Source organism: Perognathus longimembris, chromosome 1 (assembly GCF_023159225.1).
Source record: "Perognathus longimembris pacificus isolate PPM17 chromosome 1, ASM2315922v1, whole genome shotgun sequence".
NCBI lineage: Eukaryota > Metazoa > Chordata > Mammalia > Rodentia > Heteromyidae > Perognathus > Perognathus longimembris.
Genome location: NC_063161.1, coordinates 45362990 through 45373851, shown reverse-complemented (window position 1 = coordinate 45373851; position 10862 = coordinate 45362990). Strand labels below are relative to the sequence as shown.

At 47.6% G+C, this 10862-nt stretch overlaps 1 protein-coding gene across 2 annotated transcripts; it reads left to right on the top strand.

Annotated features, from left to right (window-relative positions):
• The first annotated feature begins 6335 nt into the window (after positions 1-6335).
• Coq10a (coenzyme Q10A) lies at positions 6336-10466 on the top strand. Of its 2 annotated transcripts, none has more exons than XM_048361730.1 (5): positions 6336-6865; positions 7430-7576; positions 8608-8800; positions 9318-9419; positions 9708-10466. In XM_048361730.1, the coding sequence occupies exons 1-5, from the start codon at positions 6741-6743 to the stop codon at positions 9873-9875; spliced, it is 735 nt and encodes a 244-aa protein (XP_048217687.1). In that variant the 5' UTR covers positions 6336-6740; the 3' UTR covers positions 9876-10466. The 2 variants fall into 2 exon arrangements, with proteins under 2 accessions (XP_048217687.1, XP_048217695.1); XM_048361738.1 differs by lacking the exon at positions 6336-6865 and adding an exon at positions 6991-7031.
• Positions 10467-10862: the final 396 nt, after the last annotated feature.

Below are 10862 nucleotides of genomic sequence, written 5' to 3'. Positions count from 1 at the left end.
TCCAATTCCAGAAGTGGTACCGTGGCTCAAGTGGTAGAGCACCAGCCTTGAGCAGAAAGAGGCTCAGGTCAGCATCCAGACCCTGAGTTCAAGCCCTACAACTGACAAAACAAAACAAAAGGATCCAAAGGTGGTATGCTGGTGCATGCATGTTATTTTCAGCACCCAAGATAACTGATGAGGCAGGAGGATTGTGAATTCATGGGATATATGGTGAGGCCTGGTCTCAAAAAGTAGAGGTGAGGGCAGGGAATATGGTTTAGTGGTAGAGTGCTTGCCTAGCATGCATAAAGCCCTAGAAAAGGCCTGATATACGAGGCGAGCACTCTTGCCACTAGGCCATATCCCCAGCCCAATAAAAGAACTTTATGGCTGGAAATGTGGCCTAGTGGCAGAGTGCTTGCCTGGCATGCATGAAGCCCTGGGTTCCATTCCTCAGCACCACATATACAGAAAAAAAGCCCAAAATGACACTGTGGCTTAAGTGGTAGAGTGCTAGCCTTGAGCAAAAAGAAGCCAGGACAACACTCAGCTGAGTTCAAGCCCCATACTTGGGGGGGGGGGGGCGAAGGAGGGGGGAGGGGGAGGGGAGGAGGAGGAGGAGGACAACTACTACTACTTTAGTTTTTTTTGGTGTGGGACTTGAATTCCAGGCCTGGGCACTGTTTCAGCTTTTTTGCCTAATGTTGGGGGCCCTACCACTTCAACTACACCTTTTATTTGTTTGTTTTTTGCCAGTCCTGGGCCTTGGACTCAGGGCCTGAGCACTGTCCCTGGCTTCTTTTTGCTCAAGGATAGAACTCTTCCACTTGAGCCACAGCGCCACTTCTAGCCATTTTCTATAGATATGGTGCTGGGGAATCGAACCCAGGGCTTCATGTATATGAGGCAAGCACTCTTGCCACTAGGCCATATTCCCAGCCCTCAACCACACCTTTTGACTTTCCTGCCCAAGTAGGCTGATAGGCAAATTAGCTGGCTTTCAAACTACGATCCTCAGATTTCAGTCTCTTGAGTAGCTAGGATTATAGGCAGGAGCCAGTGGCACTCAAAAATTTTAACTTTTTGATCACAACAGTATACCTTGAATTTTTTTTTTTTAGTTGTAGTCTTCAAAACATGGGAATAAGCATTTAATGTGTGGTGATGGATGAAAATAAAAAGAAAGAGGCTGAACTAGAAACTGAAGGTAGACTGGGAATGTGGTTTAGTGGTAGAGTGCTTGCCTAGCATGCATGAAGCCCTGGGTTCGATTCTTCAGTACCATATAAACAGAAAAAGCCAGAGAATGTTGGGACATACTGACTTAGCATTGGATATGATGGTCCTTCCAAGAAGGGCTAAGCTAGGATACCATGCAGAGAAGTAGAGGAAGGGAATACATGGTCTCTGCACTGCCCAAAATAGCTCTTGGTAACCTGAGGAATTGGAGTCAGGGGTTGAGCTTGGATCATGTGCCTGGGTTTGGCACAAGGGTGGAGGTGGACAAGAAGAGTTGCCAGCTGGGCTTTCTGGCAGCTGGAAGGAGGAGGAAGGGCTAGAAGGGCTAGAAGTGCTAGAAGAGTTATTTTTAATATTATCCAGAGCAAGAAAGAGGATTTCCAAGTAATAAAAAAAAAAAGAGGATGATGTAGATAACACTTCTGAGGCTTGGATGACACACAGGTATAACACTACAGGTAAGAGGACAGAATTGGTGACACAGCCCTGAATTCAACTACTCAGTTTATATTTGGGTAATCTTAGGAGGATACCTGCTGTTTTTTTTTTTTTTTTTTTTGCCAGAATTCAGGGCCTGAGCACTGTCCCTGAGCTTCTTTTGCTCAAGGCTAGCACTCTACCCCTTGAGCCACAACATCATTTCTGGCTTTTTCTGTTTATGTGGTACTGAGGAACGGAACCCAGGGCCTTGTGCATGCTAGGCAAGCACTCTACCACTAAGCCACATTTCTAGTCCCCTGATGTTATTTAAACTTTGTTTTTGTTTTGTCAGTCCTGAGGTTTGAACTCAAGGACTGGACATTGTCCCTGAGCTCTTTTGTTCAAGGCTAGTGCTCTACTACTTTGAGCCATAGCACTACTTCTGGTTTTCTAGGGGTTAGAGATAAGAATCTCATAGACTTCCCTATCTGGACTGGCTTTGAACCATGATCTTCAGATCTCAGCCTCCTGAGTAACTAGGGTTTCAGGTGTGAGCCACCTGCGCCCTGCTAAGCCTTGGTTTTTATTCTTCTAATAAAGGTGAAGATTTATTTATTTTTGCATGTTGTGGGGATTGAACTCAGGGCCTGCACTCTGTTCCTGAGCTTCTCTGTGCTCAAGGCTACCACTTTAACCACTTGAGCCATAGCACCATTTCTGGCTTTCTTGGTTTATAGGTACTGAGGAATTGAACCCAGGGCTTCATGAATGCTAATCAAGCCCTCTACCACTAAGGCATATTCCCAGTGCAAAGGTGAAGATTTATTATGTGCCCAGCCCTATACTAAGTGATTGGAAAGTAGAAACTTAACAAGTGATGGCACTGGGCACTGGTGGCTTGTGCCTGTAATCCTAACTACTCAGGAGATTGAGATCTGAGGATCACAGTTCAAGGCCAGCTCAAGCAAAAAAGTCCCTGTGAGACTCATCTCCATTAACCACTACTTTAGAGTTTATTACTTAGTAGGACATACAAGAGGAAACAGAGAACATAAGGTTCATACTGGTTTACATGGAATTATGAATTCAGAGTAAGGTTGAGGGATAGATTCATTCCTGGAGGAGATGTTTTTCGAGTCAATACTTGAAGTTATTGATGTAGAATGGTAGGGGCATGGCAGGAAATCGGACCTTTTAGATACAGGGAATGAAGTAGAAAAGGTCTAAGTGGCAGTAATTAGTTAATCTAATTAGTGGGGTCTAGCAAGAAAATTGGCTCGGCAGGCCTATTGGGCCTTGGGGATTGTGCAGCCATTAACTCGGTGAAGGCAGAGTGCTAATGGTGTCACAGTTCAGTCATGGATGCCAGTTCATTTCTGTCTTTACCCAACCAGAGCCCAGCTCCACACTCTAAGCAGCTGTCTCACATGTGCAAGCCCTTAGTCAGAGGTGGCACCGAACATGAGGGTAGGGTGCAAAGAGTAAACTGTCCTTCATATTCTTATCTGAGGGTGACTCCAGATTACCATCTTTGAACTGGAAAGAGATTGGTACACAGTAATGGGAGGAGTAAACTGAGGACCTAACAGACCCTCTCTTCAGTGCTGAGGGGGTAAGATGTTAGGGGAGTAAAAGATCATTCTCTGACTTGGGGTCTCATATCCCTCAGGTAGATGGAAGAAAAGAGATAAAAGATGACAAAATATACTTACTTGTTTACTTATTTATGTATTGCGCTGGATGTTGAACCCAGAGCCTCATGCATGCTAGGCAGGTACTCTATTTTGTTGTTGTTCTTAGCCATGGGGCTTGAACTCAGAACCTGGACACTTTCCCTGAGCTCTTTTTTTTTTTTTTTTTTGGCCAGTCCTGGGCCTTGGACTCAGGACTGAGCACTGTCCCTGGCTTCTTTTTACTCAAGGCTAGCACTCTGCCACTTGAGCCACAGCGCCACTTCTGGCCATTTTCTATATATGTGGTGCTGGGGAATCAAACCCAGGGCTTCATGTATATGAGGCAAGCACTCTTGCCACTAGGCCATATTCCCAGCCCTGTCTGAGCTCTTTTGCTCAAGGCTAGCACTCTACCACAGCAACACTTCTGATTTATTGGAGATAATGGTCTCTCAGACTTTCTTGCTTGGGCTGGCTTTGAACTTTTATTCTCAGCCTCCCAAGTAGCTAGGATTACAGGCATGAGCCACCAGTGCTTGATAGGCACTCTTACTAAGCTCACCCCTAGCCCAATAATGATTGAACTAGTAGTATTAAGTGCTATGGAGGAGATAAAGGTTGGTTTGTTTTGGGGCTGGCACTGGGACTTGAACTCTCACTTGACTTTTGTGCTCAAGGATGATGATGATGTTTTACTACTTAAGCCAGACCTCTACTTCCAGCTTTCGCTGGCTAACTGGAGATAAAAGTTGGGGATTTTTCTGCCTGGGCTGGCTTTGAACCTAGATCCTCAGATCTCAGCCTCCTGAGTAGCTAAGATTACACGCAGGAACCACCAGTGCTTGGCTCCATCTGTCTAAAGATGTTCTTCACCGGGGCTGGGGATATAGCCTAGTGGCAAGAGCGCCTGCCTCGGATACACGAGGCCCTAGGTTCAATTCCCCAGCACCACATATACAGAAAACGGCCAGAAGCGGCGCTGTGGCTCAAGTGGCAGAGTGCTAACCTTGAGCGGGAAGAAGCCAGGAACAGTGCTCAGGCCCTGAGTCCAAGGCCCAGGACTGGCCAAAAAAAAAAAAAGATGTTCTTCACCTACTCTGCCATGGAAGAATTTTAATTGCTCTTGCACCCAACTAGATCCAGTCTCTTTCTAATTGCTGATTTTCCTCCTCATTCTTTTCCACTTTTATCAAGGGCAATTGCTTTTTCTTTTGGTGGTACTGGAGTTTTAACTCAAGGCCTTGGGCTTACTAGACAGACACTCTGCCACTTTAGACACACTTAGTCCTTATTTTCTCCTTGAATTGTGGGAAGTAACATAGTATTTACCTCACTGTTTGGGTGTCTGTCAATGAAGTCTCATCCATTGAGTGCACACTTCCAGAATCTTTTCCTTAAAAGTAAAGCTAGGGGCTGTGTGCCTGTGGCTCAGGCCTATCTATAATCCTAGCTATTCAGGAGGCTGAGATCTGAGGATGGATCCTGGTTCAAAGCTAGCCTGGACAGGAAAGTCCCTGAGACTCTTATCTCCAATTAACTACCAGGAAACCGGAAGTGGTGCTGTGGCTCAAGTGGTAAAGCACTAGCCTTGAACAGAAGAGCTCGGGGACAGTGCCCAGGCCCTGAGTTCAAGCACCAAAACTGACCAAAAAAAAAAAAAAGTGGGCGGGGAATGTTGCTTAGCAGTAGAGTGCTTGCCTAGCATGGGTTCCATTTCAAGTGTGAGCCACCAGTGACCAGCCCCACCCTAAACTCCTTTCCATAAGTTATTTTACACAGGTAAACTTTATTTTTTTATTTCATATTTTATATATAATTTTTGCTTGACATCAGTTAGTTATGCAAGGGAGTTTCATGTGAACAAGTCCATTTCTGTGTACAATACTTCTTGGTCCTAACCACCCCTCTGCCATTCTTCTCCTTTCTCAAACCAGACTCATCAAGTTACCTTGTCCTATTTTCACACATGTGTATAAAGTACACAAATTATTAAAAAAGAAAATTATGTCACTCTGGAGTCTGAGGCAGGAGGATTCACAAATTCAAGGTCAGCTTCTGTGACTGGTGAGACCCTGTATCAAAAAAAAAATCCCCAAACAAAAGGGGCTGGGAATGTGGCTTAGCAGTTGACTGCTTGCCTAGCATGCATGAAGCCCTGGGTTCGACTCCTCAGCCCCACATAAACAGAAAAACAGAAGTGGCGCTGGGGCTCAAGTGGTAGAATTGTTTGTTGGCTTTGAGGAAAAGAAGCTCCGGGACAGTGCCCAGGTCCTGGGTCTTGGACTGACCAAAAACAAACAAACAAAAAACAAACAAGAAAGGTGCTGGTGGGGCTGGGGATATGGCTTAGTGGCAAGAGTGCTTGTCTCATATATGTGGAACCCTGGGTTCGATTCCTCAGCACCACATATACAGAAAACGGCCAGAAGTGGCCCAGTGGCCCAAGTGGGTAGAGTGCTAGCCTTGAGCAAAAAGAAGCCAGGGACAGTGCTCAGGCCCTGAGTTCAAGCCCCAGGACTGGCCAAAGAAAAGAAAAGAATAGAAAGGTGCTGCGGTGGCTCACACCTGTAATCCTAGCTACTCAGGAGGCTGGGATCAGAGAATCACGGTTCGAATCCAGCCCCTGCAGGAAAGTCCAGGAGAAGTTTATTTCCAATTAAGCCCCCAGGAAGCCGGAAGTGGAACTGCAGCTCAAAGTGGTGGAGCCCAAGCCTTGAATTCAAGCTCCACGATCCGACGAAGAACAAAACAAAATAAAATAATGAAGTCATGCAAACAAAAGACAGCCGGGAGACAGATACACATACACCCCCCACCTTCTCATTACGCAATTCTGAGGCCACACAGGCTGGCCTGTTTCACGGCCTTTCCCAAGGAGGTAAGGCACAGCAGACAACGAGAGCCCCGGGAGTTGCGCACGCACACAGGCAGAGCCCGGGAAGGGCGCGGAGAGCGGCCGGAGGATCCGCCGACATCTGGCGTGGACACGCCCACGAGGCCGCCAGGGTGCCTACGTACCAGGTCCTGTGACCACGCCCTCGGCGAGGTCGTTTCTGCCTAGCGACCTCGTCTCCCCGGGAGCCGTTCAGGCTGCTTCCCTCCCCAAGCGCCCTGTCTCTCCCGGGGCCGCGGAAGGAACTACATCTCCCGGCAGGCAGCGTCGGCCCTCCTTCCTCCCTGTCCCGGTTCCAGGCCCTGGCAACCGCGTGACGTGGAGGGTACCCGGAGCTGCGGTCACCGCTTCAGTTCTAGCGGATCCAGCCGCCTAGGCGGGAGCAGGGGCCCAGCAGCCGCTGCCCCCGCGCCGCTGCTGTCCGCTGAGCTCCGGGGCGTGGAATCTACCCGGCGGCCCCCACCCTTAGCCCGGCGCGCAGGCCGGAAGGCGCCAGCCAGCCGCAGCCACAGGGTCCAGGCAGGGTGGCGCGCATGGCCTCCGCGGGCGCGCGGCGGCTCCCGGCTAGGACGCGCGCGGCCGCCCGGGGCTGCTGCGGCGTCGCGCTCCGCCCGGGCGCGCTCCAGGCCCCGCCCCCCGGCCCTCCGCGACCAATGAGGTGAGAGCGAGGCGCTGGCGGGTGGGCGCCCTAGGGAAGGGGTCGCCCCGCACCCTCCAAGTCCCGCAGTGGGGGTTGCGGCCCTAGGTGGTTGGCGCGGCAGCGGGGATGTCCTGTTAGCTAAAGTAGAGCTTCGCATAATGCGTTTCCAAGTTGTACCCTCGGGGTACGGTTCTTGGCCCTTTTGTGGGAGATCTGCTATTAACCTGGCTGGAGGGTCAAGGGGACGTGTGTGTGTGTGTGTGTGTGTGTGTGTGTGTGTGTGTGTGTATTCTTCTTGACAGCTTTTGTTTTGAGCAGAATAGCCCTAAAGGTGACTGTCCCTTTGCAAGCTCCCCTTTTTTTCCAGCCCCACCCCTGGCCCTGTCCTTAGCTGCCCTCGACCTTTTGCACTCGTGACTGCCTGGCTGGGGAGCCTGGAGAGCCGCAGCAGGTGCTGGAGGGGAAAAGCTTGTCTGCACGACCTTTCTCTGGGATGAACCCTTCTTCTCCTTCATCTGGAAATGATCGAATGCAAAAAAGGAGAGAAAAAATCGTGACATTGCCTTTTGCTTTTGGCCATAGATTTCTGATTTCCTGCAGCCTCTTCTTGCCCCGGACTGCCCAGGTCTTGGCAGCTGAGGCTGGCCTACCTCCTTGTCGTTCCTTCATGGGCTTTGCAGCCCCTTTCACCAACAAGCGAAAGGCTTACTCAGAGCGGAGGATTATGGGGTGAGCATCCTCCTTTCCCCCTCTGCAGCTATGTTTAGGTACAATGATAGGGTAGTGATTAAGATTCATCCCAGGTTTTTTTTTTTTTTTCCTTTTTTCCTATCTTCTGCCAGCCTCCTTTTCTTTTTGGTTACTGTGCATGTATTTTAAGCAAAATGAATCTAGGGTTGTACTATACCAAAGGTATGTGTTAACACAACTGAGTAGCTGAGGATGATAGCTCCTGCCTATAATACAGGCAAGCAAGAGGTAGTGGCAGGATTGTGTTCAAGGGCAGCCTGAGCTACATAGCAACTATATCCCCAAAACAACAAACAACAAAAACAGTATTACCTCTCTGCTTACCTTTTCTTTTTTTTTTTTTTTTTTTTTTTTGGCCAGTCCTGGGCCTTGGACTCAGGGCCTGAGCACTGTCCCTGGCTTCTTCCCGCTCAAGGCTAGCACTCTGCTACTTGAGCCACAGCACCGCTTCTGGCCGTTTTCTGTATATGTGGTGCTGGGGAATCGAACCTAGGGCCTCGTGTATCTGAGGCAGGCACTCTTGCCACTAGGCTATATCCCCAGCCCCTCTGCTTACCTTTTCAAAAATTATATGAACACAATGTAATATCTAACTTATTGACCACTTTGTTATGTACTGCCTAGGTATTTTTCATAAACTCCCCTCATTCCTTACAGCAAACCTATGAATCAAGCACTGTTGTTAGCTCCGTTTTATAGGTAAGAGAATGGAGGCACAGGTAATTTACCTAGGTTCACGCTGTTATAGAGCTAGGATCTGATCCTGTGATAGCCAATAAGAAACTGACAACACATCTAGAAGTCTCTCTTGGGTTCAAAATAATGTGAAATTGTGTAACCTGTAAAACATAGTTTACCACAGAGACATGTAAATTTGTATTTGGCAGATCATCTTTAGTTCCTAAAGTTGTATGGTTAGCTGGCACAGACAAGTGTTGAGGATCAATGGCAAGTAGGAATCTGACCTAGCTGGCAGTTCCTTGGCCTCTCTGTGATTCCTTTCCCCCTAGGTACTCAATGCAGGAGATGTATGAGGTGGTGTCCAATGTCCAGGAGTACCGAGAGTTTGTGCCCTGGTGTAAGAAGTCTCTGGTGGTGTCCAGCCGTAAGGGTCACCTGAAAGCCCAGTTGGAGGTTGGCTTCCCACCTGTCTTGGAACGTTATACCTCTGCAGTTTCTATGGTCAAGCCTCACATGGTTAAGGTGAGGCTTTTTTGGGACAGGACATTTTTTGTGCTCCATAGTATTTCACAGTTAATGCCTTTTTAAATGTTATTTCTTGAAATTTATTTTATCTCATAAGTATTGTCTAAATAAGCTGAGCACTGGTGGCTCACACCTGTTATCCTAGCTACTCAGGAGGCTGAGATCTGAGCCAGTCCAAGCTTTAGGAAAAGTCTGTGAGACTCTTCAATAAACTACCCACAAAAAGCCAGAAGTGGCACTGTAGCTCAAGTGGTAGAGCCCCAGCCTTGAGCGCGAAGAGGCACGGGGACAGTACCCAGGCCCTGAGTTAAAGGCCCAGGACCAGCAAAAAGAATATTTACCTAATAAAACACCAGGGAGGAAGGGAAATGCCTTTTATTATTTACTTTTATAGTATGGAGGTTCAACCCAGGGTCTCACACATACAAGGACAGGTGCTCCACCATGAAGCTCCATTCTCTAGACCCTTCTTTCCCACCTCCTATAATTTGTAACTAGCTGATTCTTATTGTAGGCTGTTTGCACTGATGGCAAGCTCTTCAACCACTTAGAGACTATTTGGCGATTCAGCCCTGGTATCCCTGCCTACCCCCGAACCTGCACAGTGGACTTTTCGGTGAGTCAAGAAGCTTTTAACAGGTCTAGTCTAGGACTGGATATGAGGGAAGAGCTGTGTCAGTGTGAAAATTCTTTAACACCAAACATCTCTTAAATCAACAAGTTTTCCTATGCTTGGGTTCGTATCAAACTTCTACTCCTCCCAGTCCTAAGTTAGTGCTCTTGAGAGTCTTAAGCTGGAGTGGGGGGATGGAGAGTAAAGGCACTACGGATCAGTACCCACTCATTCGGCCAGGGACTGTCAAACCTGTTTAAGAGATTCTGACTATCTCTTACACATTCCTAGATTTCCTTTGAATTTCGTTCTCTGCTGCACTCCCAGCTGGCCACCATGTTTTTTGATGAGGTTGTCAAAAAGAATGTTGCTGCCTTCGAGCGCCGGGCGGCCACCAAGTTTGGTCCAGAAACAGTCATCCCCCGTGAACTGATGTTCCATGAGGTGCACCAGACCTGAGGCAAAGGACTGCTCCCTCAGCCTCTTCTACTTCCCCTTCCTTTGTGATTCTTATTTATTTTGTTTGGCTCTAACTTTGAGAGGGACCCATGTTCATAGTACTGTTTCTCCTCTCAATTTTATAAAAAACTGGGCTCTATGCTGGCTGAAAATGTTGTGGAAAAGGCAGGGGATGTGGAAATGATATGAATAGGAAAAGGTCAGGCTTTTCTTTGAAGTTCCATATGCCCTCTGCCTTTTCACATTGAATTAGAACCAGGACTTTGGTCACTGAGCCCTGTAAGGGCACTTTAAATATCTGACCAGGGGAAGAAAGTTAACTTCCTAAAAACTTAAGTAAACAGAGCTTTTTCTCTGATTCAGAGGTTCTGGGTGGTAACTTTTGTTTTACCTTAGAGTCCTCACGAGACAAGGCAGCCTGCTTCAGTTTGAATATTTCCATGCTGTCTAGTAGCGTGAACAGCTCTCACCATCAGTGCCACATAGTGGAAAAATAAATACTGAACAGACTTGTCTGAACTAATGGGTTGCACCTTATTCTTCCAAATGACTTGAGTTTTTATAAAATCTCAATAAACTGTGACAGTGTGATTCGCTTTTTATTGCTTCTTGGGGGAGGGGAGCTAATGTACATATAGCAGGTAGAAGAAAGCCATTGCTTCCTTTCCCAGGTTAGTAAAGGTGTAAATAAGCCTCTTGGACATAGTGTCCCTGCTAACTATAGTAGCACATTCTACATTCCAGGACCTACTACCCACCCACCTATTTATAGCCTTTACAAGAAGGTCATTTGCAGTGTCTCACGACAGAAACATGGTCTCAGCCCAGAGAGGTTTGAGCCCTTGTAGCTGATGCCCAAGGACCACCCCTTCTTATTTGGGGGTACTCTTTAATAAAGCTGCAAAGTAGGTACTTCACGACAAATAGAGCCCTCTAGTGTTCAGGTCCTGAGCTAGTAGTCTTAGCCCAATTTGTCCTTGGTATATT

Excerpts from the sequence above, each read along its gene's own strand:
- Coq10a (XM_048361730.1), top strand. The coding sequence starts at position 6,741 with ATGGCCTCCGCGGGCGCGCGGCGGCTCCCGGCTAGGACGCGCGCGGCC. Across the intron at positions 6,866-7,429 it reads GGCCCTCCGCGACCAATGAG|ATTTCTGATTTCCTGCAGCC; the intron begins GTGAGAGCGAGG and ends TTTTGGCCATAG. Across the intron at positions 8,801-9,317 it reads TCAAGCCTCACATGGTTAAG|GCTGTTTGCACTGATGGCAA; the intron begins GTGAGGCTTTTT and ends TTCTTATTGTAG.